The following is an 18,611-nucleotide window of genomic DNA, read 5'->3' as shown; positions in this document are numbered from 1 at the left end:
ATCACTGGTGGTTTTAAATCGATTTAACACCGGTTACAATAAGATGTGCAAACGTCGTCAATTATCATAAGATGGCTTGGTCCTTACCATATCAATGTCATGTATTACGAAAGATACCCCATCTTTTCCCCAAATTCCTGAAGTCCCAGTCAAAACACTAATTTCGGGATGAAATTCCTTCTAACGGGGGGATGATGTGACAACCGTCAATTTCTAGTCAAGTCAAAGTCAAATAAAGTCAACAAGTCAAACCGGTCAACTCATTTAACCCTTGTATATTAGGGTTTACATCGTGCTTACTATTGTACAACACACCATCGTAATGCAAGTATCAGTTTAAGTCTTCCTGTGTTCAGAAAATCTAAACCCTAATCAGAGTAATTGATGGAAAAACTCAATAAAACATTAATACATACCCTTCGGGGGTGTATAACGCTCATAACAAGGCAAAACGGGGTTTACAAACCTTGCATTTCGAAGCTAAACACTCGCAAAGGTCACAAACAAAGTTTCTCTCAATCTCTCTCGCTCAATCTCTCTCTATCTCTCTCTATCTCAAATCTCTCCCAAATCTCTCTCATAACCTCCCTCAACTTTTTTTAATCATTCGGGGCATCCCGACCCTTAATATAGTCAAAAACCGTTCGAAACGGGAAGAGTTATCGAAAAACAGCCATATAGGGCCGAAGTCCCTATTAGAACCGAAGCCTCTCTTTAGAACCGAAACTACTCCTTAAGGACCGAGACTATCTTAAGAACCGAACTCTTGAGGACCGAACCTGTCAAGACCGAAACAGCCTTGGACCGAACCCGAACTTCGGAGGACCGAAGGTCCCTTCGGACCGAAGTACCCTTCGCTTCTGATCGCCTCAATTCGCTCCATTCAGCTTCGGGCCCGAAGGCCTGGTTCGCGCCTCCACCTTGGACCGAGGGCTAGGTTCGGGTCTCACCCTCTAAGGACCGAACCTTCGGCCTGACTTCAGATTTTTACCATTTCTTCCCGGTTTTCGACCCCGATCTCGTTTTAATCCCGTTTTCGATGATTTTCGCACGGGATTTTCATATAAATCCATATTTTATATTTTTAACCTTCCAAGATCATAAAATATGCATAATCTAAGTATTCTTGTATTAAAACCCACACTTTTCTTAAGAGCAAAGGCAAAGTACAAAAGGTGGAGTGTTGACTTTTCCATAAAGCAAAGACACAAGCTACCTCCCATACCCCTCCATGACATCCTTAGGTCACTATTAACATCAGCCTTATCTACTCATTGTACCATTATTCTTTTTCAACAAGCTACCTTCACTCTCACCCACTCACGGAGTCAATACAACTCGCATCTCCTAACTCTCTTTCACTTGCACATTAAGCTAAACACTTTTCTCTCTCCACCTCTCTCTAAGATTTCGAGATTCTCCAGGAGTTTTGAGCCTTTCACCCTCTTTTGGTAAGTAAATTTCATCCTTCACCTTATTATCCCATACTTCTTCACTCAAGTCATGGATTTCTCACACAAATATCGTCATATTTGTTGCTAGATCTTCAAATCTTCAAGTGTCTCCCAAGTGTTCTTGACTTGGAAACCTCTCTTCTTCCACCTTCATCTCAGGGAATAACTCAAGGTGAGTTCATACCCCCACATTTTCATGTTTTCTTCAGTTTTAGGGGGGGGGGGGAATACAAGTTAAAACACCAAAAACTTAACTAAACACAAACATCAGCTTTCAACTGAGAAGTTGAGTTCTATTCACGGAATGGTTTGACAATCTTAAACTTAATATCTTTCAAAACTGTTTAATATGGAAATAGTTCAAGTTCAGATCTTTAAAATGACTACTTTCACATCTCCATACGATTTTTCTACAATTTATGGTGATTTTTACAAAACTGTCTATCATTTCAGAAACGAATTCGGACCAGTCTGTGAATATGAACATCTTCACACAAGTTAGAGACTTCTAAAAATAATAATAAAAATTATGAATAAACTAGACACATTTTATAAACTCTCAGAGTTTGCGGATTCAGTTTTTGACTTCGTATGATTTTTCTATGATTTTCGTAAAGCAGTGCAGAAAGGTTAAAAACTAGTTACATAGCTTACAATATTAACAACACTTTGTAGTATGTTGAGCAAAGTGCATAACAATAAGTTTCTAAATGTTGGATGTATTTCTTGTTAGTTTATCATCATAAACTGAAATTATTCATACATGATAAGGTTTTTCATTCATTTCGAACATATATAATAAACTACAATAAGTATAGTTTATGGATTTTACAATAAAAGCATACTATATAAAAAAGGTTTTACTCTCAAATCAAACGAGTTTTTCATATACTACATGATAAACTGTAATAGTAATAGTTTATGGATTTCACATCACGAAATTATTACATAAAAGGTGATTTCACTTCCACCACGGAAGGGGTTCTATATTCAAACTATATGTAAACTAGTTAACGTAAGTTGTGAGACAATTCTTCCATCGTACTCTTAGAGTACGGGTTCAAATTCCTGTAAGTTATAATCAGAGTCTCTTGTAGGGAGAACATGATAATTGTGTATAGATCTATATTGGGATTGACACCCCACACCTCGCTGCTAGCTACAGCAGGACCTGCAGGTCTACGGGTGACAAAAGTCATATGATCTTGACGTCTGAAAAACATTGTTGCAGGTTAATTCTCGTTATAGTATGATTATAACGACTCACATAGGGAGTTAACAATCTTTCAAGTTTACGGGGAAAATTCTACTTTAAAAAGGGGTTTTATCTATTTAAAACTATAAACGCTCTAAGTACAAAATACGCACATACTCTCGGCCTTGGGATTTAAGGCTACATAATTTTTTATAAGGAAAATAAGGGATTTTTCTTGAAGTATACATTACAAAGTACCAGGTTTACACAAAATGACTTTTATTCTATTAAAACTACGTTTCATCTAGAATTGTTAGACTTCAGCTATAATTGATAAGTGTACATGTTAGATTTATATATGAATTTAGTTGCAATAGACTTAGAATTGGTGGGCCCGCGTTACTTCCTGTTCCTTGTTTGGTTGTGGACCTAGGGCAGACCTATTATATTCGACGGTTTATTTAACTTAAATTTTATATAACTTATATACACTGGGTGATTATAGAAGGAATCTACGAGTATTTCTAGGATACATTATTGCATAACATAGGAGCTTTCATTTCACACTTAAAAAAAAAGAAAATATTGAATTTTCTGGAATCATACTCTATCGCTTTTACAAGGAAAACGACTTCTTTCTCAAATAAAATTCTTATGAACTCACCAACTTAATTGTTGACACTTTTCAAAACTACTTGTATTCTCAGGAAATCAGTGAGACAGGAAATCAACAACATTTTGAGGATGGGACGTTAAATCGTCAAACAGTTCATTTTGTCATCATAATGTAATTGATTTTGAAACATGTAAACACATACTATGGTGTAACTTTTTCAATTATATTTATGATGGTTGTATTTACTTTGAGCACTATTATACTCGTTGTTGTGATACTATACATGAAGTCCTCCACCCCCGGACGTTTCTGCCATCCTTGGTTTGGGGTTGTGACATCAGAAATCGAAATCAAAATTCTAATCAGTTGATTGTTAGCCGAAACAATCTAAATGAGAACAAAATATCTCGTGAATATGAACTCGCCGATAAAAAGACAGTTGGGAACGGAGTTCGTATGATGAAGTTATGAATTTCGCACGGACTTTAACATTCTAAACCGTTCTAAATATGAATTTTTGTTAGAGAAATAATTAGATGTTGAGGCCTTAATAAACTCGTTGAGAGGATTTTGGGGATATAAAGGTCGTCGAAGATGGAACTTGTATGTGAAAGCTATGGTCGTCTTAAGATTTCAGGAAAATACTTGTGCTGGTGACGTGGCAGCACCAGAGTGCGCCATGTGACCAAGTCGGCTACCCACTCCTCCAAGAGACAAGGCGACGTGGCACCATAAGATTTGGCCACATGACACTATGAAAATGCGACACGTGGCGACATTCGAAAAGCGATGACACGGACGAGCAGCAAGGCGACACGTGGCAAACGACTAGTGGAGCCAGCGAGCGAGGTCAGAGGGCGCGATGCGCTCCCCTATATGTGAGACGCGCTTATAATTTTTCGGCTATAAATAATCGCCTCCGTATAAGCTTCAACCCTCACATCCTTATAAGCCTTCTTTCTCGAGTATTCAAACCTTTTAGCCCATTTTCCCTTAGATTTTGTACTCTAGCGAAGCCCCGTGATCCTTGGGGTGCTCGTGTAACGTCCCAAAAATTCTAAGTGGAAAATTTTCTTTAAATCGATCAACAACAACCAATCATTCAATTAGAAATCCCATTAGAGTATAAAAACATGTCATATAATCATCGGGGTACAAAACAAGTCAAATCATGTGGAACCCTGGTGGATGCGGTAAAAGCACGTCGAGCTCTTTCCTTTGGCACTGGAAGTACCTGAAACCATAAACATAAAGCCGTAAGCACAAAGCATAGTGAGTTACCCAAAATAGCCCATACCATACATAACCTCGGGCCCCGCCCATCATAACGGGCCCCGCCCAACATACATAATGGGCCCCACCCAACATATATAACGGACCTCGCCCAACATACAAATGGGCCTAGCCCAACATACAAATGTAAGAGTCACAATGACAACAATGAAAGCTTTGACCACTTCGAAACGCTCTTGTCTCTCCTTGTTTTGGAACTTTCCAGCAAGGTCGAGATCCATATCGTATGGCCAGTAGTCCTCATAGAACTTGTCCAGCTCAGGTGCCATAGTGGCCACCATGATGCAAGGGACCTTTATGGCATCATCAGAATGTTTGTTGAATGAGGCAATCTCCTCAGGAGTAGCGGTGGATACATCGATTTCGACAAGAGGCTTTTCGAGGACATACTCCTTGCCCTCATAACGAAGAGTCATCTTAAAGTTCCTCATCCAATCCATGTAGTTGGGACCGGTAAGCTTCTCTTTCGACAAAATCGAGAGTGGAGAGAAGTTTGAGTGGGAAGAGCCGACTTGAGTAGCAACGAGTTCACCGTTTCCAGACATCTTTTAAAGAGACATAGTTTTAGTTAGTGATATAAATCCTTAATATTTTAACCCAATATAAATATTCAAGGCTAGGATCCAAAATACAATTCACAACAAAGAAGAGGGATGTCGTAATCTAATTTTGAATTTATTAAGTAGGTAATACAAAATTTACCAATTTCAATCTAGTATGAAACTCCTAGATCGTTTGAGATTCATTGAATCTTATCAATAACATGTTTAATCTCATATTATGCTCTTCAAATTTGTGACTGGGATGCCGAGGATCACAATTAAGATGTGAATAACCATGTAAACACAAATGACAACCTCGATGTCATTTATCATCTCAAATTTATGTACCGGTAAACCACATGCGCTCCATTAACAATAATAAATTTCGATTTGCCTATCACTCAACTTTATAATCCCAAATTAGTGTGCCGGTTAACCACACACATTCCGCTAACGACTTATAACGAGTGATGTGCGTTTTCATGGACTAGCATACACTTCACATTTTTTGTCCTAAAGTAACTAGAATTGGGATTTATTCAAAAGGTTCCAATCCTTTATTAGCATCATACTTTTAAGAGGTTATGTCCTATCAAATCCGTTCGGCTAACGACTCTCCACCATACAATGGAGATGTGGGTGAGAGTGGACACCCATTCAACGGTCATTTTACAGGTCGCTTCCGTATACCCCCTTAGAGAATGGCTTCGTGAATGAGGCGTACTAGCGATTTGACTGACTTATCTTATACATATAATATATTAAACTTTTAATCATATATATATATATATATATATATATATATATATATATATATATATATCGTATAAGGTGTATTTTAAACTTTTCAAAATACTAGGGCTTAAAATTAATTTTTCGAATTAAACAATTAATAATAATTAATTTTAAACTAAACAATGATTTAATATTTTATCTTATTTAAACAATTAATTAAATAAATTTAAATCATATTATTTACCAATTAAACAATTAATTAAATAATTTAATTTCATGGATTTAATAATTATTTACCAATTAAACAATTAATTTAAATAATTCAAATTTAATCCTAATCCCTTATACTTCTTTTGATCAATTCAGTTTAGTGCACAATCAAATAGAAAAAACCTACGACTCTGATACCACTGATGGATTTTCTAGGTTATAAACAAAATTTACATGTGACGGAAAAACACTTAAACCGTTAAGTTCACATGCAACCTAGAAAATATCTATGTTTTCTCTATTGATAGCAACTAACTATGAATATCAAGAAAAACCCTAGGAGAGAGGCTATGAAATCGAAATTCATACAAAAAATTAGGGTTACATACCTTTTGATTATTATTGTAAATAATCAAAGTAGAATCCTTCTTCTAGATGTTGGAAAGCTAGCACCAAAGGAACAAATGTCTCTAATGGCTTGTACCCAAAACCCTAGTAGCAAGAAGACTTGAGGAGAGAGGAGACTTGAGCATAAATTCGGCTCTATGAAAGCAAGTATATGTGTGTCGAAAATAGGTACCCATGGTGTCCTATTTATACTTGCTTAAGGGAACTCCCATGGAAACCAAAGAGTCATTTGAATGATTACTTCCAATTAATCCTAGAATTAAATCCAAATTAATTCTAATTAATCAATTAATCATTACTACTTCCAATTAATATATTAATCATATAATATATTAATAAATCATATATTTCAATTTCCAATTAGTTTATTATTCGTATAATAAACTAACAAATTATCCTCTATCTCTAATTGTCATTCTAATTAGTTACTAGTTTTGAGGGTAACCCAAAAAGGATTTTGTTTCTAATTCAAGAATATATCAATTTAGTTATTGGCTCAGACACCTTAATGCAACATAACATTCATGGTCAAGATGGTGGTATTGGTCGGACTTGTTCCAATGCTAAGAGGGGGGGGGGGGTGTTTGGGGTACCATTAGTCACTTACACTTGTCTTTAGACAAGATGCAGATTCATATCAACAATCTTTTTTATTGTCAGAATAATCAATGGAGATGGATTGGAGATTCAAATGAAAAATACACAGTGATGTCGTTTAGAAAAATTATAGATGACAAATGGCTAAATCCAAACATGATCAAGGCTCTTTGGAATCATATTTGTCCTGAAAAAGTCAACATCTTAGTGTGGAGAGCAAGGTTATAGAGGCTGACCACAAACTCACAAAGCTCAACCTGGATATAATCGACGTTCATCTTCAAGAGACACTTTGTCCTCTTTGTAACAATAGAGATGAGTCGGAGATACATCGTTCATGGAGTGCTCGACCGCGATTCAAATTCGTTCCATACTTCACATGTGTTGGGACAAAATTCCAATTGCTTTCAACTCTATTGAAACATTGTTTCAAATGGACAACAACACTACTATCCCTCAAAAAAATAAAAAACATTGTTTCTGTCATGCTCATGGCCACTACGTGGGTTATTTGGAAATACATGAATGATCACACATTCAATAATGTCGTCTGGAACAGTCAAGATTTGGCGAGTGAAGTGAAACTTTTGGCTTTCAATTGGATCAAATTTAGATGTAAAAAAGGAAAATTTTTGAACTGACAGACTTGGTGCAATTGTCCGACTAGAGAATGTTTGAACTTGTTGTAATTCTAGCTTCTCGCTAGGCTGGTTTCTAATTAAATCTTCTTGTTGTTAAAAAAAAATGGTTTTACCTAGATAGATTGGGTATGAAATAAAATGCTATTAAATGTAGGGATTAAAAGTGACGAAGTCTAAACGAAATTAAGAAGTTAGGGAATTATAAGTAGTTGGAATGGCCTTAAAAAATATCATTTCCAATGGTAAAAGCTATTAAAAACTTTATTCAGATAGCAACAAGCTTTAAAAAAAAGCTACCATTAGAGATGCTCTAAGTTCAAATAATATGTGTTGGTATTGTCCAACTAGTTATTAGGAACACACTGATAGATAAGTATCCGAAGTGATTCGAAACCTGATGCATGGAAAAACACAAAACAGTTGGGCAAAAACCTTTGCATTACATTTTGTTTTCGTTATCTACTTATATTTTCTACACAAAGGGAAGTTACCAATTGTTTTGTTCTTCTTTATTCACTCAAACAGTTAAGGAAAACGATACAAACAAGCATATAACACATAATTGAAGTTTATCTTACATATTAGATAGTTTGGCTTCTAGCCAAAACTTTTAGTAATCAAACCACATTCACTTGAATCTGCGCATACAAGCATTGATCAACAATTGCTAGGACCGTTGAATTTGGAACCAACAAAGGAATCAACGGCTTCACAAACAGTAAGGAAGATGCAGTCTCTTCCGACTTTATCTACAAACTTTGCTACTTTGAGCTTGTGAATTACTTGCCATCTGGGGCTTGCAATAGCTAGCTGCAACCAAAAACCAAAGTGTCATATATCCTCATCACATTGTACCAGTAGAACCTCATGGATTTTATTAGTGTGAGAGTGAATAATCATCAATCATGGTATAAATTTCAGTAGTGTAACTTAAAATCTTGTTCTCAAACATTTGTTACTATAAATTCATTTTGTATGTTTTGAAATGTGAATCTCATTTTCTTTATGTTTAAGGAAATAAGCTTTCAAGATTTGTGCCTTCTCTTGCCTCCTTGGAGAATTGATGAACTATAATGTGTTAATATTATTCTTGAATTTCGAAAGTTATAGAAGGGTAATTTTCTTGAGATACAAACAAAATTGTTCCAGTAATGATTAGAATCTCACTTTGATGCCTCCTGAAAGCAACTTCTTGTTTGTTTCCTCCAATGCTAGAATCCCGGCATAATCAATGTTTGTCACACCTATATATTGAAAAATATTAGTTTGTGATCAGATTGTAAATTGTCTCCATGTATGGGTTAAGCTTTATTACTTACTAGACATGTCCAAAATTATTCCACTAATAGGTCTTTTTGTAGCTTCTTTTCCATTCTCTTCGGTTACCCATTTCAATATCCTACAAGGATCAACCAAAATTACATAATATATATAGAAAAAGATAATGGGACATTTTTCTTAATCAAACTTTCTTTAATTAGGTACACTTATCATATCAAATTAATAATTACCTATCTCTAAGAGGATTTGCATTTGTAAAACAAAGCAAGCCGGAATTGAGCCGAATGATTAGAACGCCAGGAACTGCTTGAGCGACAGGATATTGATCAACTTCACAAAAGATGTCTGTTCCTGGAAGTCTTCCTAGTTCTTCCACACGAGGTCGTAGAGCGTTAAGGATTATCTTAGCAAAAGAAACAGCGACCTGTCATATAATTGAAAGTTGTTATCTATTATTAGGTTAAATCAGGATTCATAAAAATAAGGATCACGTAGTCTAAATTTAGAAAATTTACATGTTATTTGAGAGTCATTATAAATTCTTGATAATTGTCACGAGATGTAGTTTCCAATTAAAATGGACAATTTTGTTTTACAAATAAAATCCCCTCGGAGCAACCATAAAAATACGAGGCATATGATCACAACCCACCATATTTGGTGGTTAATATTCAACTTTTAGTTTATATTCTAGCTTTTTTATATATGATTTATTAAATATTTCACATAAAATTAATAAATTAATTAACATAAAAAATACATCACTATAAAAGTTTCACGTTTTAAAGAGAGTCCAATATTAAATATTTTATTTAATGTTTTGAGTATACATTTAGAGTTTATCATTTTTATTTTAACAAATTCTTTATAACAAAAATACTACTAGAAGTTAGCAAATCTAATTATTTATATTATAATTGATATATTTTTTTTAAAAGCGGGTTAACTTATGTCTGAGATAGACTCCAAGACCTTCTTCTTATATACATTATTAGCAAAGTGAGCTAGATCTAACTTGTTATAATTGATATGATTATTATATGATAATATGGTACAAAATAAATGTTATTAATTTTATTACTAAAATATTAGTTATAAATCCATTATGATGTTATTTTATTTTATGATGGAATGGAATTAAAAGTTAATACTAAGAAATTATCATTTTGGTTTTGGTTACTGTTATGGCTTGAGTTTTGACTATAAATAATTAATTTTTTGATATGATAAAATTATGGGAGATTTCTATACAATATATTTTGTTATACAATAATGATATGTTAGTTTTATATTATATAATTCTTTAAAACATAAATTGTTTTATATGACAAAAAAATTTTGTATACAAATAAACTCTTTAAAACTATATATAAATAATGTATCAAAAGTATTTTATTATTTGAAAAACTTATTTAAAAATTTCTTTAATAATTATAAAGATAAAGTTTTTAAAAATAACTTCAAACTAAACCCAACATATCATTCAGATAAATAACATAAAAACCCTTATGTTTAGCATAAATGTATGGATTTAACCTTTTGCATATTTACGTTCGTTAAAATCGGATTTGCAACTACTTTTTTTAATTTTACAATTTTGATTATTTATGGTTCATTAAACTCTTTATGTTTGACATAAATGATTGATTTTACATTTTATTATGGTTTATTAAAACCTTTACGTTTGCAGAAATGTTCGTCTTTACCGAGTAACCTGCCAAAAGAGTAAAATTGAAAAAAAAAGTTGCATGCCTCCGACTTTAATAAATCTAAAATACACAAAAATGTAATTTCGTATATTTATACTAAACTTAAAGACTTTTATGTCATTTACTTATCTTTTAATATATTTTAATTTGTACTTTCTATTCGAACGCATTTTGTTCATTTTAAATAATTTCATTTGCATATTAAATATTTATTATCTTTTTTTTTATCAATTATTCTATTTATTAAATATACAAAAAAAACAAATATACTTTTATAAAAAGTAAATCATTAATATAAAATAATATATATTTAAGAAATAAAATGCATATTTAAAAGTAACAAATTAGAGACGTTTTCATAGATATTTATGATAGATAAATATGTAGTCTTAGTTCTTTAAAACTATAAAAACGATCTTTGTGGTTTTTGGTTTCCTTTCGATTTAGTCCAAAGTCAAGATATACTTTGACCAAATGTTCTCATAATCATTTTGTTAATTCGGGGAAAGTTTATACGTATACCTTTATCTATACAGTAAAGCAACTAAAAAAGTTCCAACTTGCAACAGTGGTCCAAAATAAGATATTTTTATGGTTTTGGTCGGTACCAAATTTGTTTTTGTTTTTGTTTTTTGTTTTTTGTTTTTTTGTTTTTTTAGTAAATTATTGAAATCATCCCTATGGTTTGGTCAAAATGACATGTTTGGTCCCTAACTTTTTTTTGCACTCAAATCGTCATTGTGGTTTGATTTTGTTGCGTTTTTCGTCCATATGGTTTGGTCAAAATTGCACGTTTGATCCCTAACTTTATGTATGTAAGAGACGAAAAACGTAACAAAATCAAACCACAAGGGCGATCCGAATGCATAAAGAAAAAAAGTTGTGAATATGGTCCATGTTAAACCTAAAATGACTAATCAACACATAAATAGTTTTTCTTTAAAGTTTCTATCAATTTGATTTCTTTCTTATTATTATTCAAAAAGATTTAACCTCTCACAAGAAGAGACGAAGGAGAGGGGTGACAAGTGAAACCATGGTGGTGATGACTGCAGTGTTTTAGTGGCAGATGAGGGAGGACCAATGGTGTCTTCAGAGCACATACATAACATATGTGTCAAAAAGGGGGATTTATGATGTGCGTATATATGTAAGGTATGTATATGTTTTAATGGTGGAAACAAAAGAGGGAACGTTTTCTTGAGTTCTTTGTTAATGTGTGGTTGTGTGAAAAAGATAGGAAATGATGGTGGGAGTGATTGATTGTAGTCTTATGAGAGAGAGAGAGAGTGTGTGTGTTGGGGTAGTGTAGGGTTGGTCTCTTTTTATTTTTTCAAATAATTAAAACATTAAATAAACAAAAAAATGAAATAAATAAAAGGGTGCAAGTGATTGACTTGGTGATGTCCTTAGACTCTCATTTATATTAACCATGTCACAGGCTTAGTGATGACATGACTTAAAGTGGAAGGAGTAAACACCACCCCTAGGCGTATGGGTGTGGTGTGGAGTGGACAGACCCTAACACACTTCACGAATGAGAGAGATTGTTTTCTCTTTCTTCCTATGTTTTTCTCTGTTTTCTCCTCTTTGTTACCTCTCTCCCTGTAGATAATTGTAGCGTAATCATGATGTTGAGTGGTGTGAATATCCTATTGTCTTATCCGTAAGAGAGTAAGACAACGGTGGGTTAAAGCAAGTTTTTGATTAGAGGTTGGCTAAAAAGACACTCATTTTTACCATTTAGACAACCCTAATTAATTTTGAAGTATTTTTATTGGTTGAAATTGCATTGTTTTCCGAAAAAACTGATTACAAGTAGTTTATTATAGGTTGACTTTTTATAAAAATGATGAGAGGGTGTCTAAGGGGTGTCTTATTATCTTTCCATTTCCTTTCATTAAAAAACTTAGAAAATCATTTTTTTTCGCTTCCATCTATTTAATGAAAAATGGAAATCACATGATCATTTTTGCAGTTTTTCTTCTAACATTAGTAAGGAAGTTTTTGTAAAGTTTAATAAAGCGAGTTTTCTATAAAAAGTTTTATAAAGTAAAAGTTAGAGAAAAATAAAAAATAACAACTCTTTTTAATATTAAACAGAGAAAAACAGTAAGTGAGAGTAAACAAAGAAGTGTAGATTGTGGACTCAAGTGAAATTCGATACTGTACAGTAGTCAACTACTTGTCCCCAGATTTGATACTGTACAGTAGTCAACTGCTTGTGTCCATCTGAAATGGATCCCACAGTCGCAATATAATACTTCACGTGTATGGACATGGAATCACTAATTAAGTAGCTTCATGTTGATCCTGTTCTTAGTTTCTAACTTTCAGAAATAGAAAGGCCACTTTCATCTGGGTCCACTCCAGTCTTCTCTTTAATAATTCATTCGCACAACATTTATTTTGGAGAAAAGAAATCTTTGAAAACAACGCTTTAACTAATATAATATCATATGAATTAATATTGTTAGAAATACTTACCGCAACCATTAGACCCATCTCTACCGAAGCAAATAACACACCAAAGAAAGCTCCAGCACAAGCCAAGAAGTCTAACTTGTCGACTTTCCATATATTGTAAGCTTCAGTATAGTTGATCAATCCAGGAAGTGCAGATAAGATTATCGAAGCAAGTATAGCAACTGGAGTATAGTATAGAAGCCCTGTTAAAAGCTGTAGCGATACAAGCACTGTGATAGCCATTACTATATTTGATACTGCTGTTTGACACCCAGCACTAAAGTTGACAGCAGTTCTTGAAAATGAACCTGCATAATTAGTTATACATATAAGGTTGACTTAATTGGTGTTAAGTTGTGTCTAATATTTGATCATTTTGTTGATTAAGTGATCATTAAGTTAAATATTACCAGTAGCAACATAACAAGAAGACATAGATCCAGCAATGTTCATGAAACCCATGGCTATCATTTCTTTATTCCCATCCATATTATACCCTTTGATTGTAGCAAAAGATCGGCCAACTGCAACAGCTTCCTGAAAATATATATGAGTTAATAAAATAACAAATTTTTTGGTTAAGTTTATTGGGAAATTAATTAAGTATCTTGAACATACTGTTAGAGCAATGATAGCACAAACTAGCCCAATTTTGACTGATTCTCTGAGGTGTGGACTGTTGAACTGCAACTGATTAACTGAACTTGGATTCAATCCTCCTTTGAAATGTTTGATTATTTTAATTCCATGTTCATCTCCTTTTGTTAAGTAGACAATCAAGGTGGAGAGAATGACTGATACCAATGGAGCAATTGCAGGTAACCAGAATAACCGTTTGTTTCTTTTTCCCTGAATTTTTCACCATGTATGTGAATTAATCACCAACAATTAATATTGTCATATGAGAAATTAAATATTCTTTATATTTTTTTCCTATTTATCTTCTTATATACCCATATAAAATGACAACAAGTGTTACATATTGATTAAATTAATAATATTTTAAGACACTTGTTATTATTTCATATCGGTACGAAAATAATTCTAAAGAAAAATAGAAGGATATTTAATTTCTCTTGTTATATTATTAAATAAAATAATTAAGATGTCATGATGGGTTGCTTACAATAAATCTCGTGATTAAGATGAAGATGAGGAATGAACATCCAAGGATAAAGTTCTGAGGATACCACTGTTCAAATGAGAAATAAAATAGTGATTAATTATGGGAATATTTAAAGCAAAAAATAATACAAAGTTTAAGTGGAAAAAAAGGGTGGTTGTAATCTTAGGGCCTCCCACCAACAGGTTTCCACTATTAATTTTATGTCGTTATGTTCGAGAACAACACAACTATTTAATCATAAATAGGAAAAAACATAAAATAATTCTCTAATTATCATCCTGACAACGACTTCTCGAAAAAGTGTACTTATATTTTATTTGAGACCAGGAAGGAAATATATTTCTCTAACCCAAAGTCAAAAAGACAAAGAAAACGTGAAAACTTACGGAATCGTGGAATGATTTAACAACGGCAATCAGCACAGAAACAACATCAGTTTTTGTGGTGAAATGACTTATCCCAAGCAAACCTTTGAGCTGTTGGAGACCGATAACAATGGCTGCACCCGCCATGAACCCTACTATAGCCGCTTGCGACAGAAAGTCGATAAGAAAACCCAGCCTACATACGAATCAACATGCAACAATAGTGAACATAAAGATTAAAGAACTAAACACAAAATTTTCATTGAAAGATCGAGCTCTCAACTTCCATGAGTGATCAGGTAGATAAAACAGTACCTGAACAATCCGAAAAGGGTTTGGAATGCACCAGTGAAGAAGGTGACAGTGAAAACGAGCTTATTGTAGGAGACAGGATCAGCCATCGGATTTACTACTTTAGAGCACATGGCAGATATCAGCAGCGAAACCACAGCCACTGGACCTATGGCTAACTCCCGTGAAGTCCCCATGGTTGAATATATCAAAGGAGGTACAACACTAGTGTCTGAGAAAGTAATCAAACCATTAAGTTATTCAAAAAGGAGCGAGAATTCTTATTATTAATAAAAAGGATATAGATTTCAAAACTTACATAGACCATATTGAGGCTTAAGTTGTGCTAAAGCAGCATAACCAATACTCTGCAAAGCTTCAATTAAATGGTTAGTGAAAAAGAGAGAAAATCGAAAGGATTGCTTGTTAAGCGTTGGATTTGGTGAAGAAATGCATGTACCTGGGGTATGCAAAGACTAGCAAGGGTTAACCCTGAAAGCAAGTCGTTCTTGAACATGGAAACCTTGTATTCCCTACCCCAGTTAAGTATCGGAAACACAGAACTCAAAAACGCCATAACACAAGCTAATGGAGGTTCATGTGTTGCATTGGGTTTCTTGTTTTTCCGTGAACAAACAGCATTTCTGATAGAACCAAGAATCTCTTGGCGAAAACCAGGAGGGTCAGGCGAATCAAGAACCCATTTGGTTCGTTCAGTGATCCGCTGACGATCCTCAGAACTAAGTTGCAGTTGCAGCTGATCATGTCCTTCGACTGAAAAGGCATGATCGGTTGCAGATGAAACAGAAGTTGGCACTGATGAAGAAGCCATGCTTTTGTTTCTTTGAAGTGTTTGGGGGAACCCAGGTGTGATCGAGACTTAATTCATATTACAGAACAAAACAAGCGGTTGCCAGAGAGAATATTGATTTGCGATGACTCAAAAAATTTACAAGAGACAAGTAGATGCTAAAGGACACAGCATAACGCAACCTACATTTAAGATGTCTTTGGTGTAATCTTTAGAAGAAAGATTTGCTGGAACTTATAAAGGTTGTAAAACTAGATGCTAATGATCTCCACAAATAGTTATTCAAATGGAGTAAAACCCACTTTTAAGGTTAGTGCTGAAACAGTGCTTCACTCAGTTAAATTGAATGCTTTTTGAACAGTGAAAGTTGAATAAGGTACCATATCATGTCTACATACATTGAACTAACAATGTGGAGCTCCTATATATAGGTCAATTATAGCCCTTTGGTGGGTATGTCCATCAAAATTTGTGTAAAGTGCTTGGTGTATGGGAAAAAAAGAATAATATTATATTATTTGATGAAAAGTGGATGTGTAAAAACGTAGAAGAGAAGGTCGTCTTTTCAGTAGGATTTTGAGTTCGGAGGACAATGTAGTCTGGTTGCTGCATCGTTTGAATAAATGTATATTTCAATCCAAAGTAATTGAAGCTGCTTGTTTTAAGTTGATTCCGATGGTATATGATACCAAATCAACAAATGGACGGTGTACAAAATGCATAGCTTCGGGATCAATGCCCTAAAAACATTAAGTCAATATATGCTTGACGGAAGAGCATCTTGTATTTTTGTAGCAAAGATTTCATGTAGACTTTACAATTTATTTAATATGTATAATGGGAACCATGTGAACGAATTTCATTCCTTGGGTGTTATATGATGAAAACATGCTAAGATACATGAGAAAAGTATATTTTTTAGTCATACAAAAACGTATTTCTATATTTCTATATTTAGGCGTGTTCGGCACGGAGCGTTTGAGAACTTCTAGCTTATAGCGTTTGACAAAACATTCCGTTTTAAACAGAAAGTCTCATTTAACACTCCAAGAATGTAAATTCATTTCATTATCCTTATTTTAAATTACACATTGTTCTCCTGTTATCTATATGAGATAAATTAAAAAAAAAAAAAACCATTTATGTGATTTTTGCCTCTTTTTTTTTTCCTACATGAATTTTTTTGTGTCCCTCTTTTACCATTTATGTTTGTTTTCTGAATTATTTTGTATCCCCTCTTTTTTCAATTTGTGTTTGTTTTCTTGGAGAAGATAACAAAAGTCCTTAAATTATTTAAAATCCATTACTAGTAAACACTAATTTCAAAAAAATCAAGTTGACAAATTGTTTAGTTTTTTACTTTCATCTACATTTCTATTTGATAAACTTGTTTTTTTAATTTAAATTTTGTAGAAGAGTTCAATAAAAAATGTTGTAATTAAATATGTTTATTAAAAAATATAATTAATTGCAAAAAAATATTAAGGGTATTTCTGTTATATGACAAAATTTATTTTCCAAATCATTTCTGAAATCAGCAAACCAAACAGAATACAGATTCCATTCTATGTCACCAAACGCATTGCCGCTTCTAGTACATTCAGATTCCAATTCTTTTGATAGATTTCATTCATTCCAAAAACATTCGATGAACCAAACGCCTCCTAAGATTCTTAGCAAATCTTTTAACATATCAAACTTTCAATTTCAAATAATGTCCATAATAACAAAATTTTGTGCCTAATTAAGATAACATATGATTGAAGAAAATCCAAAATTCCATTCCATTCCGTATCAATTAGAATGAAATAAAATTGTATGAATAGAGTATGAAAATGTTCAAAACAAAGTTGTAAATATTTCTCTAAATTGTGATAGTTTCTGATTTTGGAAAATACAATGGAATGACTTGTTGTAACGAAACAAAGAATTAGGAAAAATATGTGTTATTTTGGAGAATAAATCTCTAATTCTTCATATAGATGTAATAAAAAACTGAACATAATAACTCAAAAGACAAAAAAAAAAAATCATAATTGTACTAATGTGGACCGAATAGGACTCCCATGATACTAAGGAAACAATAATAAAAATCATACGAAGGTAAGTAAAACTGAACCTAAGTGAAAAAGTTAAAACATGTATGCTAGCTAAAATCACTAGTCAACATTTCAAAGATGTTGTTAGGGAAAGCAAGGTGTTAGAACTTATACATAGTGATTTATATGATTTCTATGCAACACCTTCCCTTGGAAAAAAAATTATATTATTACTTTTATTGATGATGCCTCTAGATATTGTTATGTCTATTTGTTACATTAAAAAGATGAAGCTCTTGATAAATTTAAGATTTATATACAAGAGGTTGATTTTAATAAAATTGAATTAATAAAAGTTTTGCATACAGATAGAGGCGGTGAGTATTATGATCCAGTTTATTTTGAATCAACTGGAATAATACATCAAACCACATCTCCTTATACACCACAACAAAATGGTGTAGCTGAAAGGAAGAATAAGGCTTTGAAAGAAATGGTTAACTTCATGTTGTCATGTTCTAGTTTATGTGAAGGGTTTTAGGGTGAATCTATGTTGACTGCATGTTATATTTTGAATAGAATACCAAACAAAAGGAGTAAGAATACTCCTTATGCAACTTGGTGTAAGAAGATACCAAATTTGAGTTTTCTCAAAGTTTGGGGTTGTAGAGCAGTTGTAAGGCTCACTGAACATAAAAAGAAAACATTGGGTGAAAGAGGTATAGATTGTATCTTTATTGGATATGCTGAGCATTCCAAAGCTTATAGATTTTATGTTTTAGAATCTAATGAGTCAGTGTCTGTGAATACTGTTATGGAGTCAAGAGATGCT

General features: G+C 33.1%; 1 protein-coding gene across 2 annotated transcripts; it reads right to left on the bottom strand.

The window, feature by feature from the left end:
• Positions 1–8,178: 8,178 nt before the first annotated feature.
• Positions 8,179–16,050, bottom strand: LOC145136474 (low affinity sulfate transporter 3-like). 2 transcript variants are annotated; one of them, XM_079070609.1, is made up of 12 exons: positions 15,390–16,029; positions 15,249–15,297; positions 14,954–15,161; positions 14,660–14,834; positions 14,274–14,339; positions 13,766–13,996; positions 13,558–13,684; positions 13,169–13,455; positions 9,203–9,396; positions 9,011–9,090; positions 8,859–8,935; positions 8,179–8,501 (listed from the first exon to the last, which is right to left on the bottom strand). In XM_079070609.1, the coding sequence occupies exons 1-12, from the start codon at positions 15,759–15,761 to the stop codon at positions 8,349–8,351; spliced, it is 2,019 nt and encodes a 672-aa protein (XP_078926735.1). In that variant the 5' UTR covers positions 15,762–16,029; the 3' UTR covers positions 8,179–8,348. The 2 variants fall into 2 exon arrangements, with proteins under 2 accessions (XP_078926735.1, XP_078926736.1); XM_079070610.1 differs by lacking the exons at positions 8,179–8,501; positions 8,859–8,935; positions 9,011–9,090; positions 9,203–9,396 and adding an exon at positions 12,799–13,060 and having other exon boundaries at positions 15,390–16,050.
• Between the last annotated feature and the right edge of the window lie 2,561 nt (positions 16,051–18,611).

This window comes from Lactuca virosa, chromosome 9 (assembly GCF_052849685.1).
Source record: "Lactuca virosa cultivar CGN04683 chromosome 9, Lactuca_virosa_CGN04683_v6, whole genome shotgun sequence".
Classification (NCBI taxonomy): Eukaryota; Viridiplantae; Streptophyta; class Magnoliopsida; order Asterales; family Asteraceae; genus Lactuca; species Lactuca virosa.
Note: the sequence above shows the minus strand (reverse complement) of the source record. Positions and strands in the feature narration are given on the sequence as shown.